Raw genomic sequence first — 16,872 nt, 5'->3', positions numbered from 1 at the left:
GTGAGAGGGGTGGCACAGGTCAGAAAGGATATAGAATAGTATATGGGGATATGTGAGTGTCTGGTATGACATGAGCACAGTGGGACTGGGGAAGGATTTTAAAATAAGGATTTGTCTGAAAGGTCAATTTTTCATAACAGCAAGAATCAAATTATAATTTAATTGCCAAAGGTCAGGTACATGACCTTCAATGCTGGTAATAGAACTAAGCGCCTAGTATTTAGAATCAAGGTCTTGCCAAGATTTGAAGATGCCAAATAATAATTTCCTAATGCAAACCATAATGGCTTATTATCAATATAATTTTCATTCCAATAGAATACAAAAGTCAACAAATGGGAAGAGAGTTCATTAGTAGTGCATTTTTGCAGAATGATTGGCTTCCAAGAAATAAAATTTTGTGTATATTTTTTTTTTCTTCATAATTTTTTTCTGAAATTTATTTTGTACTATATCAAAAGCTTTTTCTGTGTCTAAGGCTGTTTTAAATCTCTCAGAATATATTGTTAAAGTATCTACCAGTATTCTAACATTACCAGAAGGTTGGCATTCTTTCATAAAGATGAATTATGCAGGTTTAATTATTGATAATCATACCTTCTGCAATATTCATGACCTGAAGAGTCTCTTTTAAAATTCAGTTATGTAAGTCTGATAAAATGATACATGGAGGCTTTTCAAAAGACTTTTATTATGGGAACCAAGATCTCTATGACTTTTGTACCTTTCTTCAAAAATCCAATTACCTTAGTGGTCCTCCCAAATTTCATAAAACCAATGTCTTGCAATGTTGGAAATGGTGACTAAACTTTGAATGAAAATGAGAATCTTACAACGATCTATTTTATTTTCAAAATTAATAGCTGCTTGAGTGGTATCTCCACATTTACAAGCATATCTTGGAAATATTACAGGTCCCTTTCAGCAATAAAATAAATATCATGATGAAGCAAATCATGTGAATTTTTTGATCTGCTGTGCATATAAAAGTTACGTTTACACAATATTATAGTCTTATTAAGTGGCTATATTAAGTGGCTTATTATGCTTAAAAATATACATGCATACATTAAAATACTTTATTACCCAAGCCTTCGGTGAATCATAATCTTTTCATGGTGGAGTGTCTTGTAAAAAAACCCACCATATCTGTGAAATACAATAAAAGGGGCTATGCCTATATATACTGTAATGACAAGTATAGACATTGGAAAGTAAGTTACATTTCAATACAGTCATATGTATTATTCTTATCAGTTAAGTAGCCAACAGTTTAACATATTTAAAAGCATTATACAACTCTAAAAAAATGATTCCTTATTCAAAGTTTCCATACTTTATTCTCTAAATTATTATGATATAAACCTTTCAGTTTTATTTTCAGAGTATATATACTGGTAGTACAGTCATAACTTATATAAAAACTTTAAATGACCCTCAAATGACCCTCATATTTCTTCTCCATTTATTTAATGAAAAAAATAATCAAAATTCATATTGGTAGTCCAGAATTTAAAATCATCTAGTAATGATACTGTATATTAAAATACCATTAGGCACCACTTCGATATTTTTTGCCAGATATGACTAATGCTTTTACTAGATATTGTAATTCTCAAACAAATTAACTATAAATTAAAATACTAACATTTAAAATAAATTAGGACATATGGCATGAGGATATTTTTTTAAGTGCTTATTTATATTAATTTTGTTGATTCATATATCAACTAAGATTATGTAATTTTTTAAAATGAAACTAGTTTTTATTTATCAAAGTAACCAGCTTGAGAAAGAAAAGGATTATATGTAAATACAAAACTTGTAATAATAAAGTTAAAAATAAAACAAAACTCATAACTATATTAATATAATTCTGGGAAATAAAATAACCCACAAAGGGTCACTGTGAAAGTGAAGAAGGAAAATTTGTAATTAAAAATTTAGAAGATGATAACACAGTTACTTCTAAAGGCATTCCCAGTGGAAACCTGCCTAGACATCAGATATAGCCATTCTTCCTCTATCCTATCTGAAAATCCATTTTATTTGAAAGTCAAAAACCTCCTATATTTAATAATTGAATATATACAGAAACACTAAAAATATGTTGCTCCAATTACAATTTAGATTCTAGACCTTAATTCTAAATAATTAGAAATTTCAGGGTCAGAATTTCTTCCTTCTATCCAAAGAGAGAAAATTTGCAGTACAGATAAAGCAGTTATTTATCCCTTGTGTCATAGATTAGCATGAACAAATGTGGCAAGAAATGGGGCAAACTCACTGTTGCTAAAGAATGAAAGAATAGGAATTCCCATTATTGCTAAGTAGAATATTTTAAAGCACTATTGTAAATCTTTACCCAAATTGGGGCTCTCAATTGTTTTGTATTGTGAATCCCAGGATTGTGTTATGTTTTTTCCGTACTTACTTGTAATAATGAGAACTTTAGTTTAATCTATTTTAAGGGTGCCATGTTTATAAAGATTGCCACCAAAACTAAAAGATGAAGGATTTATTTATATTGGTTATAAGATACAGAACTGCATGACTCAGAATCTTATCATTACTCTTGGCGAGTTTGAATTTCGTAATACTTTTATGTATAGCATGAACACTGCTAAGTTATGGCTCCCTCATATACAAAACCTAAGCATTTGTAAGACATATTTCATCAGTAGAATATTTTAAAAATGTTTTCACCTATTAATTTTTGAATTTCAATATAAATATTGAAGTAAAAATATATTTAGGAAGAGTTTTTTCCCTTTTTGTCTGTTTGATTCCAAAACAGAAATTGCATCTGGCTTAGGAAAAGACCTATTGATGCTCTACCAGAATTCTTGGTTTTCAGATATTAATATTTGGATTGATGGAAAACCCTTTGAAGTGCACAGGTAACTGTCTTTAAAGGCTTTGTGGTGACTTTTATGTGTACAGGAGGGAGAAGGATGGATTAGACACTGAGACATTTTATACGACTGTGTACTAAAAGTTACTGCATCTGTGTAAAGATGAAAAAATTGTGATGTCTTCTAGTTCTGATATGGGTAGTGTTACGGGCAGTGGAAGGTTGCCTCTGGTTCGGACCGGTTCAATAGAATCGGTAGGAAAACTGGCGGGAGGCTCCACCCATTGACCCTGATGTCATCAGAAGCAATCTGCGCATGTGCAGAAGGCACGCGCGTGAGCCTGTTGCAAACTGGTAGTAAAGGAAAGTAGAACCCACCCCTGGTTACGGGTAGTGTTATGCTTTCTGCATCTATCCTTGATGCTTGTACAGCCTTTATAAAGATTGAAAAAGTAAAATCAGTTATTGATCCATCAACAATTTAAAATGTCTTGCTTAAAGAGGAAAACAGCTTTGAAGTACAGTTGCTTGAGCCAGGAACTCTTCAGAGCTTTCAAGACACAAAATGTAGAATGTATCATTGCTAATGCATAAGAAAAAATAAGAAACTACACAGATACCTCCAACACCTATTTCTGGATTATTATTTTTTTGTTCATATATCAAGGAACTATTGCAGCCCATGGCATAAATAAGAGACAGGAAAGAAAGCCAAAGTTGTTGAAAAGATAATATATCAAAATGTTGGGTTCTAGATGTTGCATGTTTAAAACTACAGAGAAATATTCACCTTTTTTGCCCATTCCAATAACCTAGAATTTTTTGGAGAACTTTGGCTTACTGTTAATAAGCTAGCATGTTGTTTACTCAGTAGCATCCTATACAGAGCTGTGGAGTCGGGAGATAAATGTTCCGACTCCGACTCTGACTCCGACTCCTCAGTTTTTTGTACTTCCGACTCCGACTCCGACTCCGACTCCCCGACTCCGACTCCTCTGTATTAATATGCGAATGTATTTTATACATTCCTTGAAGGAAAGAAAGGCAACATACATGTCATTACCACAGGACTACTGGCTGGGAAGCCAACAGTCTACTGTATTGAACAGTTTAAGCAAAAGACAAACACAATGAAAACAACAAAGTTTTATTAATTTTTTTTTATTAATTTAATTAATCAAGTTGCTGGATAGTAGCAGCAGGCATAAACATCAGGAACAGGAACTTTACCAGTTCAAAAATACAAACCACATTATTTGGTTGTTTTAGAACAAAAACAAAGCTTATCTATATGAACCAAAAACAAAATCTGTAAAACCTAGAAATGGTTTATATTAATCTTGAAATGTAGTTATAGGCTTAGCAAATGCAAATCAATTCAATGTAGAGTTCTAAGGAAGAGAATTGCCTCTGCCAGATCCTCTTTCATAGAGGCTCTTAAGTCAGACTTTATTATTTTTAGGGCTGAAAATAATCTTTCGACACTGACTTGGGTGGGTGGCATTGCAGTAACTATTCTGGCCACATCACTAACGATCTCTGGATAAACAAGGATGGCTTCTTCAACAGTAAGTTTTGATGAGCGATCATACTTTTCAACTTCTTTTAGTGCTTTATAAAACTCCTGTTGGAATTTTTTTATTTGGACATTTACTGGTTCTGTAACGCTTATGCGACGTCGCTTTCCTTTAGCAACTTCCATTTTGTCTAAGAAGGAATCAAAGTCTAATTCTTCATTTGAAGAAGATGATTCTGAGTTACCACTATTGCTTAAAAGAACTCCATCCTCCTGTGGAGGTATTTCAGGTCGTAATCCCTTCATGCGAACTGCTACATCATAGAGGGCCTTTTTCCCAGTAGCAATCTGTTTACTGTTCAATAAAAGTCGGCTCATTGGGTCGACATAAATAGCCGCTAACAAGATTTCATTTTCCAGCAAAAGACTCTCTCTTTTCATCATTGAAGATGCAATGCCCTCAGCTATTAACCCTCCATTTTTGTTCAGGCGATATAACAGGCTCTTCCATTCCAAGAGGAATTTACCCGGGGTTAGATCATCACATTGCAACCTCTTGGTGACAGTGAAGGGGTGAGAAAGAAGGTTCTCCAGCTCTTTTGTTTGTGTCCACTGGCTTGCAGTTAATGCAAGATTTTCATTGTCCATTTCTTCTATGAAGTCTTTAAGTTCAAGCAAACGCTTCACCATTAAATAAGTGCTTCCCCAGCGAGTTGTTTGATCCAAAATGGCTCCTTTTCCTGCACGTCTTTTCAAAATTGCATCTGTTTTTGGGGCCCTGGCTGCAACAGTTACTTGCCGTAATTTGCCAATTAATGTAGCTGCATGGCGATCTTTTAATCCATCTCTTATGGCAAGTTGCAGTGTATGAACAGCACATCGCATATGATGAATAGTAGCAAGCTTCAATGCTTCTTCAACAAAGTTGTCTAAAAAAATGTCAGCATTCTCTTCAGTTTCTAAACTTTCTCTAATACTTGCAGAGCTGTCTTCCTCTAAGTCTAATATCTGTTTGATACCTTCTTCATCTGCCTTCATCTTCTCAATTGTGCTCAACATGTTAGAAGCGTTATCTGTCACAACACATAAAATCTGTTCCTTTTTAATTTCAAAATCTTCTAGAACACCCTCCACTAACTTCTGAAGGTAATCACTGGTGTGATGTGCCTGAGTGTCCTTTACTCCGAGGGTCCGTGTTATTGTTTTGTTATTTTCATCCACAAATCTAACATTAATAGCGAAATAATTGACTCTGTGACGTGTGCATGCATCCATTTTAAGGAAGACAAAACGTCCTTTCATAACTTTCTGTAGTTCTTCCTTTTTACATTTGGCCTCCTCAATTATAAGTTTCCTTATACTTTCTCTTTCCAGAGAAACACCAAGTTTTTTTGCCATTTCTCCATTTAGGCCTAAAAAGGCTGTCTGTGAAAAGAAGGATAGTGGTACACTATTCTTTACTACCATTTCAATAATGTGGTGTTTGAATTTTTCTGGTGTCATCCTTATGGTAACTTTGTCAGATATAAAGAATTTTCTTATTTGTGATTGTTCTCCAGTAGATTTCTGAACGTTTTTTGTCACAGAAGTAGATGCAATGTTTTCATTGCTATCTTTCTCATTCACGGCTTCTAACACTTTGGGATGAAAACGCTGTAAGTGTCTTTTCAAATTTGATGCTCTTGTAGGTGCATTTTTATCAGGCCCACTGAAACTGCTAATTTTTGCATCACATTGTTTTTCACCATCATCATCTTTTCTAATACATTGGCACACGTAATGTTTTCCATCACTTGATAATGCAAAGTGCTCATAAACAGTAGACTTTGTTGTGTTTGTTGTTAGCAGTCTTTTTGCCATTGTTTAGGATGCCTCTTTCCCTAAAATATAAAATATGTTATACTAACTGGCATATAATTAGATTTTTAATATCAACATACACAGTCTTGTAAGTTGTACGTACATGGCTTTATACAAACAAATAAGCTATATATCCCAGCACTAAACCTAGACATGATTTGTCCTATACAATATAAACACTTACAGTTGAATCCAAGAAGCTGTTCCACCAAGTTCTTCTAAGCCAGTGGTTCTCAACCTTCCTAATGCCGCGACCCTTTAATACAGTTCCTCATGTTGTGGTGACCCCCAACCAGGGGTGGGTTCTAAATTTTTTTACTACCGGTTCTGTGGGCGTGGCTTATTTTGTGGGCATGGCTTGGAGGTTATGTGACTGGGTGGGTGTGGCTAGCTGGTCATGTGACCGGGTGGCCATGGCTATGTGTATAGAGGGCTGAAAAAAGTCATTTCTGACAGGTCCTCGCACTTTTGACTGGTCCTCACACTTATGACCATCCTCACATTTATGCCCGTGCAGCATTTTTAACAACCATGTCACTCATTTCACAACTGCTTCTCTTCACCATGGTGACAAGATAGGGCAAAAACGTAAAATGTGAGGACAGTCGTAAGTTCGAGGACTGGTCAAAAGGGAGAGGACCAGTCAGAAATAACTTTTTCAGCCCTCTGAGTAGTCCATATACATAAAAGGATACAGCAATAGAGAGGGATGAAGGAAGGGAAGGGAAATTAGAGTAGGAGTGAGGGTAAGAGAGGGAGGAAGAGAGGAGGAGAAGGAGAAAGGAAGAGGAAGTAGGGAGGAGAAGAAGAGGGTGAGGAAGAGAAAGTAAGAAGGAAAGAAAAGAGAGAGGTGGTAGGTTTGAGGAGAAAGATTGCTGTACAATAAAAAAGATGAAAGGGAAGAAAGCCAACCCCAAACAAATATAAAGATATTAAGATAAAGAATGAATTGTTAAACTTTAAAGAATAAAAGAGAACAAATATGAATAAATAACAATAATTAGAAACACACATACAAACATACAATGTATTTTCTTTGAACAGAGTATTTGGCCGGTTCATAAATTTAAACAGTGTTTAGTCATTTCAATTAAATTTACAATTTCTATATTTCCTTTTTGCCATATTTATTCCTCATCTATTTTTGTAAAAAACCAATATTACCCTTCATCCTCATCTCTAATCTTAATCAAATTCAATTTTTCCCTTCTATTCTATATTATACCCCTTCCCATTGTCATCTATTTTTATATCCATCCTCACATTGGTTAATTATGTAATATTACAGTTGTTTAATATGAATTCAACATTTTAATATAAATCAATTAGTTATATAACTACCTTTTTTGTATATTAATCAATATGAACATGAATATTCCAATTATTTCCATGCAATCCAATTTCTTACAAATCAATTAATTATATTTACCAATAATAATAAACCAAATAATTTCCCCCATATATTCCTCCAAACCACAACTTAACCATTTCTGCTTTCAACACAATATACAATTAATAGTATCTCAATTATTACAATTCCCTAGTTAAATAGAGCTTTTTTTCTTTTGTGTTTTAAAATCTCCTTTTTTCCCTAAATTTCCCGTTGTTTGCACCTACCTTTTTTGGTGAGGAAAAAGAAAAGAAATCTGCCTGCCTAATTTTCTAACATGCAAAACCAACAGCCTGCTTTACTTTCTCTTTCGTTTTTCAGTATAGCTAGGGGGGGGGAAATCTGCAGTCTTTCCAAGCAAGCAAAAGAGCACTGAGCAAAACAGCTCAGAGCAAATCAGCTGGGGGTCGGGAGCCAATCTAATCAAGGGCTAATTAGCCTATGCTGAAGCTCCGTGGGCCAATAAAATTACAAAAAAACCACCGAACCATTTGTTAAATTGCTGGGTCGCCCGCCCCTCGCCCACCACTATTTATTGGCAATAAATAGTGGTGCGGAGGGGCGGGGCAAGCCAGCAATTTAACAAACGGTTGGGCTGCACCACTGGCTCTAGGGCGGCCCTTTGAAGCCCCGTGGCAAGAATTTAAACAGTTTTTTTTCCTCTAGCCATCGGAGGCAGCAATAGATTGGGAGTGGGCGGGGTAAACGAACGGCCAGCGATCCAACAGAGCAGAGAGTGAGGGTGAGTGAAGGCATGGGGGGGGCAGAGAGGGCTTTGGCGACTCCTGTGAAATGGCCGTTCGACCCCCAAAGGGGTCGCGACCCCCAGGTTGAGAACTGCTGTTCTAAGCTCTTCTAGCAGAGAGAGGTAGTTGGGCAGAAGCTGCTGCCTTCTCCTTTTTGTGTGCTGATCTGCTGCTGAAGATAGGGCAGTGGGAGGATCCAGGAAGGGGCATTTATTATAAAACATGATTTCCCTAGTAGAATCCCATAGTCATGTTTAAAGTTTAAGCTAACAATCAGAGTTTACAAGTTTTTATAGCCTTAGCTGAATGACAGCAGTTTTTCCAATGGTTTACAGCTTCAGTCTTGAACTATTGACCCTCCATTCCCTTCACTTATGCAAGTGTCTCTAGTCCTGCAAAAAACATATTTACTTAATCCCTTATCAGTGAGAGGCTAGGTTACCCATGGGCGCTGCGTTCCCTGTAACAGCAGAACACAACACTATGGAAATTATAAGTATTGCCACTCCTAATTGTGCGTTGCGTGCCTTATAGTGAAGCACATGAAAAGCATGCTTCTTCACGGTCACTTAACGTGTTCATTTTGCGGTTACGTGAGGCACTGCATGCATTGGTCTTTATTCTTACAGTAGAGAAGTCATTAATTATAACTTTTTGTGAATTGGGACATTTAAACTTGCTTTTTTTAAAATTCCAATCTAAATTTAGTAGGAGTCGGAGTCGGTGCATTGTTTGCCGACTCCGACTCCGACTCCAGGTACCCAAAATTTCCTCCGACTCCGACTCCTCGACTCCGACTCCGACTCCGACTCCACAGCACTGATCCTATAGCCAAGCTAAAATTGAATACCACCATTTTTTTACTTGCTAAGAATAAATCCAGAAAACTGTTTATTGAGTCATAGTGACAGGAAGAAAAGGAGGAGGGATTAAGTAATACAAACCTGTCAGTAAACTTACAATAGAATAGGGATGGGATGGGATGGGATGGGATGGGATGGGATGGGATGGGATGGGATGGGATGGGATGGGATGGGATGGGATGGGATAGAATAGAATAGAATAGAATAGAATAGAATAGAATAGAATAGAATAGAATAGAATAGAATAGAATAGAATAGAATAGAATATTCTTTATTCACCAAATGTCATTAGACACACCAGGAATTTGTCTCCGGTGCATAAGCTCTCAATGCACACAACAGCAAAGTGATAGGCCATAGATCATAAGTTATACATACAATAATTAATCATAAGATACAAACAACATTAAGCTAGAGTTTATGAAAATTTTGATTTATCATAATGTATGAACCCTTCCAATTATAATTGACGAATACTATTTATGAAAGCAGAGTTGTTGTTTTTCTGAGCTGAAATTGAAAACATCTAAGACTTTAGAAACCAGATAGATATAGTACGATTTTACTGTTGAACCACTGACTCAGAATATTTAAGAACTTGGAGTGCTGCTCAGAATGAAAAAACTAATAATTAAAAATTTATTATATGATGCTGTGCAATGAAGTAATATGGTGGAATAGTTGAGGTTCTTGAGTGAAAGAGCAAATTAAGTATTAAATTAAGAGCTGGCATGCATGAATCCAATCCATTTGGATTTTTAAAAATTCCTCAGATGAAAGTTTGCAGCCAATGAAAACAGAGCTGTATATCTTTTTCAAGAAATCCTTCCACCACCAACACCCCTTCCCAAAATCTTGTTTTAGTAATATGAACCTATAGGAAAATCTCTCTTCATATTTGAAATAGTATTATTGTAAACCACGGCTGTCAAACTTGCAGCCCACGGGCCAGATGCATCACATGCTGGCCACCCCCATCCCCAGTTTAGCAAAGGAGGGAAAGTCACGATACATCACGTGACGACAATGTGACACCGCGAGTTTGACACCCCTGTTGTAAACCTACTGTCAAAAGAATATATCTTCTCTGGACAAAAACATGAAAGCATTAGTAATCTGTGCCCAAAGGAACTTGAGATTTCCTTTCCCGGGGGCGGGGGGGGGGGGGGCGGTGTACACTGTAATAAATTTTTTTAACTGGAAGCATTTCAGAGAGTTCTCCTAATTTTTCTTTACCAAATTGGATTAAATGCCAGAGATATTAGAAAGAATTGTAGAGTGAACAAATATACATTGGCATGTCAAGAACATTGAATTTCAATAGTCTGTAGATATTCTTTTAAAATAAATATTTTTATTGAGTAACATAGTTTGTATTTCATTCTCTTTCTCACAGGGCTATTCTTTGTGCCAGATCCAGTTACTTTTCTGCTATGCTGAATGGGAGCTGGGCAGAAAGCTCTCAAGAGCATATCACTCTTCAAGGGTAAGCTGACTTGTTCACAAATCATGTGGGAAAAAGGCAATTTAAAATCACTGCAAATTTTAAGAAGTCAAGCTACCTGTAAAAGAATTCATATTAAGTCTGCTTGATATAGTATTTGATGAATACATTTGAGCACGAGTTCTGAGTAAGAATTATCTGTGAATTCAGTCAGCATCTGTTTTGCAGAACTCGTGACTAAAAAAGTAAAAATAGCATGCTGTGCTAGATTGCAGTCTGCTTGGCATTTAATTGCGATTGCATCTTTGTTTTCATTGTTCTTTGTTCCAGTGGCAGATGCAGCAATATTTGTCTATTAACGAGTATAAAGGCTTCTCTGGTTTCAATTTTGGTGGTTTGCTTAACCATCATGGTTGAATAAACCATAGCTGACTAGATTCACAGACTGAATCATACTGTGTGACAGCTTAGAGCACGGGTGTCAAACCCGATTGCGTCACGTGAGGTATCGTGATGTTTTTTGCCTTTGCGGAGCCGGGGTGGGTGTGGCCTGCATGTGATGCATCTGGCCCACAGGCCGCCAGTTTGACACCCCTGGTTTAGAACAATGAGCATAGCAAGTTTTGCAGAACTATATGGGGTCGTGTGAAGAATGGTTAGGTGATGGATTAGGAATGGGAAATCAGAGTTGCTTTTAGAATTTTATGCCTATGTAAAGTTGCCATCCTATGTATGTTTTTAATCCAAGAAATTTCATTTGAGTAAGTGGAGTTTAAAGTGTGCATGGCAGGGTCCCCAATGTCCAAGCCATGGACCAGTACCGATCTGTGGCCTGTTAGGAACCAGGCGCACAGCTGGAGGTGAGCAGCGAGTGAGCGAGCAAAGCTTTATCTATATTTGCAGCCATTCCTCAGTGCTAGAATCACCGCCTCAACTTTACCTCAGATCATCAGGCATTAGTTTCTTATAAAAGCACGAACCCTTCTCTAAACTGCACATGCGAGGAATCAAAGTTGCAGGCTCCTCCCCCCCAAGTCTGTGGAAAAATATCTTCCACGAAACTGGTCCTTGGTGTCACAAAGGTTGGCCACTGGTGTGAGGGATTTATTGGATGTAACACTGAGGATATCAAAAGTTTGCCTGCACTGCTGCTACAGTAGAAATGGCTGGTTTCATGTCATCCTGCTCATTGCAAATTTTTGTGTAATTTTGATAAACACTTGAGAGCAGAGTACATATGGCTCATCCCAAAATAATGAAAATGATATTTAAGAGACCAGCTGTCAAGGCAGCCGTGCTGCTTCTTTTGGCTGTTTTTATTGCTATCTTCTGTTTCCATATACAGTCAGACAACTGTGTTGATTTTGCTATTTAAGTAAAAATAAAGATTTCCCCCCTTTTTCTGGAAGCTCAGACTTAGTGTTTGAAATGGCCATGTGTTACAGGTATCATAGTTTTTATTATTATGGAAGTGTACCTTTAAAAAGCAAGAGTAATTTGCAGAATCACAACTGAATCTTGAACAGAAGGGAACAAGGAGAATCTAGAAGAGGTTCTTCTAAAAGGATACAGGACAATTTGTGAATAGCGATGGCAGAAGTATGTTGCCCACAAAGTTTTCCTGAAAGGCATCATAAAGAGATGGAAGGAGGGAAGATCAAAATGGAGTAATTTTGCAGTCATTTAAACAAGAGCCATGAATTAATATCTGGTTCAGATCTCATGTTATAATGTGCTGTAATATAATCTGCTTTGCTGAATGAGCCATAATCAACTGGTTTTATACTACACAAACAATGTACATACTACAGTAGGGGGAGTCATTGAAGGTTTTTCATAGACCAAAACATGGTATGCTATCATCCACCTGTTTCAGCTGATTGTGTTTCTCTCTGCCCATGAGCTTCTGGAGAAATCTTCACAAAACATTTTACACATGTAGGAAACAGAAAACCTTGTAGAAAATTTTGTTCCAAATACTTCAGGAGTACAAATCTTTTATGTTCAAGAGCTGAACAGCTGAACCTCATGAGCATAAAAATTCTGATAGCACTTCCTTGACTCTTTTGAAGGCCATCTACCCCATTCAGAAGATATCAGAGTTCTAGTGTTAAGTTTTTCAAAACAGAGATCTTTTGGCAGTTTGAGAGATAACCTTACATAAAATTTTAGTGATGGGGTTCTATCCTGAAGTAGATTTGCATCATAAAAATTATTTTAGTACATTTGTTTTCTGCTTATCATTCCTCAACCAACAATAACCCAGTGAAGAAGGCTGAGGAAGAATGGGTCAAGATCACTCAGTGGCTAAAGTTAGACAAGAACCTGATCTCCCCTAGCCCTTTAATCTTAAGCATCATGTTGGTTCTTGCATAATATGATTAGGTTGCTAGTTTTTGATGCGTTAAATGGGATGTACAAAATGTGAAGACTCTATTATAGTCTTCAGATTCTCTTTCGTGTAACTAATTTTTCTTCTGGTTTTGTAGCATAAGTCATTCAGAAATGACTGTCATTCTGCATTTTATCTACGGAGCAGTTCTGGAGTTCCCTAAAAATGTAAATGCTGGGTATGTGTCAAGTCCTGTTGTTTTTAATAATATTCCATGCCTATTTCCTAACTCTTAACAAACTGTACTTAAATAGAAGTAGCATCTTAAGAACCAGAAATGAAGTTATAATAGTGCCAGAAATGATTAACCTTGCAATGTAATATGTATTTTAGCACAAGAATAATAGTATTTGTGTTTTTGAGATAATTATTCTTAGTATTCATATGCTAAGTAGGTATGACACAGATAGAAAATGCTTGCTGGAATGTTTCAATTTATTGCAGCAATTTGCTGAATGGGTTCACATAGTGCAGTAAGCTATATTGTGGTTTGTTTGGTTTATGGTTTAATTAAGCAGGCATGCAAACATCCTTACTTCCAGATCCTAGCTACTAGTTAAGGGACTTTAAGCAGAATATATTATTGTATGATTTGATATATCATCTCGAGGGTGAATTTTCCCTAATTCCAATCTGTGTGAAATCTAATGATAAACTACAATTAAATAATTAAGATCACTCTTGTCTCTCTTAACCAGACTTTGTTGTAACCAGCTTCAATCTAATTAAGGAACTATATCTAAGAATAAGTCCCAGTGCTTAACCTTACTTTGAGATATTGAAGTCTTGCTTTGGTAATAGGAAGGACTGAGTAGGCTAAGCAACCTGGTACTCTTCAAAGATTTTATATTTCAAATCCTATCAGCACCAGCCAGTTTAGTCCGTGGCAAACAATTGCAGGAAGTATACTCTGATCATTTGGAAGCATTAAGTTTTCTATTCTGGGATAAGGTGAATGTTTCAATAAAAAAGAAGGTGATTATTTTGTGTTATTCCAGCCCAACAGATTAAATAGAAGAAAGATGAGGACTACACCAGGCCAGAGAGGATTTTAACTAGATTTTAACTAGACCTATGAGAAGATAAACTAAATACAGGTAGTCCTCTACTTATGACCACAATTGAGCCCAAAATTTATGTTGATAAATGAGAAATTTGTTGAGTGAATTTTGCCCCATTTTATGACTTTTCTTGCCACATTTGTTAAGTGAATTACTGCAGTTCTTAAATTAGTAACACGATTGTTAAGTGAATCTAGTTTCCCCATTGACGTTGCTTGTCAGAAGGATGCAAAAGGAGATCACATGACTGCAGGATACTGCAGCTGTCATAAATGTGAGTCAGTTGTCAAGCATCCAAATGTAAACCATGTGACGATGGGGATGCTGCAAAGGTCATAAGTGTGAAGAATGGTCATAACCAGTGGTGGGTTTCAACCGGTGTTACCACCGGTTTGCTTCGCGCATGCGATTTGCGCATGATTTGCGTGTGAGTGCTTGCTTTGCTTGCACGCACGCCAAACTTGCGCTCCACGCAAGCACATTTCATTTCAGAACAGCTGAGGCACAGCAATCCGCTCTGGCACGCCTATCAGCTGGGCTAAAAATGAGCAAATATAGGTAGGTGTAGCGCAGGGGTGGGCAGGAGGGCCCAGCGGACAGTTGGGACAAACCGGTTCGCTCTCACCTCACCATCGCCTCTACCGGATCACCCGAACCGGGGAGAACCTGTAGCAACCCATCACTGATCATAACTCACTTTTTTCAATGCCGTTGTAACTTTGAACTGTCACTAAGCAAACTGGTATAAGTCAAGGACTACCTGTATGTTAGGGATAAACTAGTCAAGCCTTGCCCAGTCTTCAGCAAACTAGAACATAATACTTTAATAAATATGAAAAATAAGGTTCAACTTGAAAGCAGTAAAATATGCCTAATTTTACTGCACTTTTAAATACTAGTTGCTGGGGGGAGGGCAGTTATTGCCATCATGTTCTGCTTGTAGACATTCCTTAGCCAAATGCTATGTGACTGAGAAATAGGATGCTGAACTGAATTGTTTTCATCTCCTGTGAATCAATAACATTCTTCTGAATTCTGGCTTTCTTTTTTATATGGTTTATTAAAGACAATATGATTTAATAGTTTATAATCTTTACAATCTTTACCAATATAGCAAGGATTTTTAACTTCTTAAAATTGTTTTTATTTTATTTTCAAAAGCAAGTTACATTAGCAACCTTTTTCAAGGAATTCAAACTGGCTTATACAGAATGGCAATCAGTGTGAAATTAAAAAAAAAAGAAGCACTATGGATTAGTTTTTAAAATGTATTACTTTTTAAAATACATAACTATAGAGGAATAAATATGGTTTGAATTTTTAGTTACATTTTCATACATACCCCAGCACAGTTGCTTTTAAGGTATCAAGACTTGTCACCTCATGTTTGCAACATGAATTATTAATTTGAATTATTAATTGCTATTGTTGGAATTGAACTTCCCTTAAAAATATTACTTCACCAGGCTTTCAAAAATTAGAATGAATTATGCTTGCCTAGAAGCATTACCATATTATCTTTGCCTAGATGTAAACTATTATGGAACAATTCCATTATGGGCTTCCAGTGACTGTGTTATGATGATTTTATGGTTAATTTTCATTATTGCTTTTACTTTAGATGTATACTAAGCATTGCAGATATGTATGGATTAGATGGTTTAAGAGAAATAGCTATATACATTCTGAAAAGAGATTACTGCAACTTCTTTCAAAAGGTATTTAATTTATCTGTTTATCTTGATACTGCGTTGATAAGAAGTAAATCAAATATTACAAGTTTACTCGTTGGGAATAAAACAGAAACATTTCATTATTTGAATTAGAATTGCCTTAAGCAATATTGAATAAGGAGATGAACTGTTTTAAACAAATGATCGTTGCAAGGAATTTTTCATCCAAATGTTAAGTTACATTACAGTGTGTAACATTTTGAGAATGTGGTGTGAAGAAGAGTTAGGGGCAGCTGCCAAGTGGGATGGTGCATTGGTGGTTGGTACAGTGCGAGCATGGTTGGAGCATGGGGGGTGGCTGCCGCTGTGTGAGGGAGTTAGGAAGTGACTTAACTGGAGCAACTTGCGATCCTTCCAGCTAGCTTCCCCATTGATTTTGCTTGTGAGTCGCAAGTGAGTTTAGGATGCTACAGCCATCATAAGTACAAGCTGAGTGCCAAACAGTCAGGTTGCAATCATATAGCCACAGGTCTGCTAGGACAGCTAGGATTTTAAGGAACAGTCGTCAGTGTTATTTGTCCAACTTCAAACTAGTGGTTGTGAAACCAGGACTATCTGTACTGCATTAGAATCCTCTACAATATACAGAGGTTTTGTGAGAGATACCTTGCAATGAATAGTTAAATAAATTTATGTGGAAAGGATTCCCTAGAAGCGGAAAATGTGATAATAATTGCTTTAGATGAAGCTGCAGAAAGAATTGCATAATGTTGACTCCATTGGAATCTAGATATGAACGATACATGAGAGTCAGTTTGGTGTAGTGGTTAAGGTGATGACCTAGAAACCAGGAGTCTGTGGGTTCTAGTCCCACTTTAGGCATGAGAGTTGGGTGGGTGACTTTGGGCCAATTACACTATCTCTCAGCCCAGCCCACCTCACAGAGTTGTTGTTGTGGGGAGGCAGAAGTATTGGGCATCTTCACCGCCTTGAGTTATCATTAAAGTAATAAAGGTGGGATAAAAATCTAACAAATGAATACTTTCAGCAACAATGCAAACAATGTTTGTGAA

General features: G+C 36.6%; 1 protein-coding gene across 1 annotated transcript in view; it reads left to right on the top strand.

The window, feature by feature from the left end:
• BTBD8 (BTB domain containing 8) overlaps window positions 1–16,872 on the top strand; it is a 44,740-nt gene that overhangs the window by 9,329 nt on the left and 18,539 nt on the right. The window contains exons 4-7 of the mRNA XM_070939391.1: window positions 2,798–2,900; window positions 10,626–10,715; window positions 13,163–13,243; window positions 15,748–15,844. Coding sequence (XP_070795492.1) covers window positions 2,798–2,900; window positions 10,626–10,715; window positions 13,163–13,243; window positions 15,748–15,844 — 371 coding nt within the window. The remainder of the gene's footprint in view (window positions 1–2,797; window positions 2,901–10,625; window positions 10,716–13,162; window positions 13,244–15,747; window positions 15,845–16,872) is intronic.

The sequence above is a fragment of the Pituophis catenifer genome, unplaced genomic scaffold (assembly GCF_029215685.1).
Source record: "Pituophis catenifer annectens isolate HBS135680 unplaced genomic scaffold, rPitCat1.0.hap2 SCAF_3, whole genome shotgun sequence".
In the NCBI taxonomy this organism is placed as follows: domain Eukaryota; kingdom Metazoa; phylum Chordata; class Lepidosauria; order Squamata; family Colubridae; genus Pituophis; species Pituophis catenifer.
This window is presented reverse-complemented; position numbering and strand designations above follow the sequence as displayed.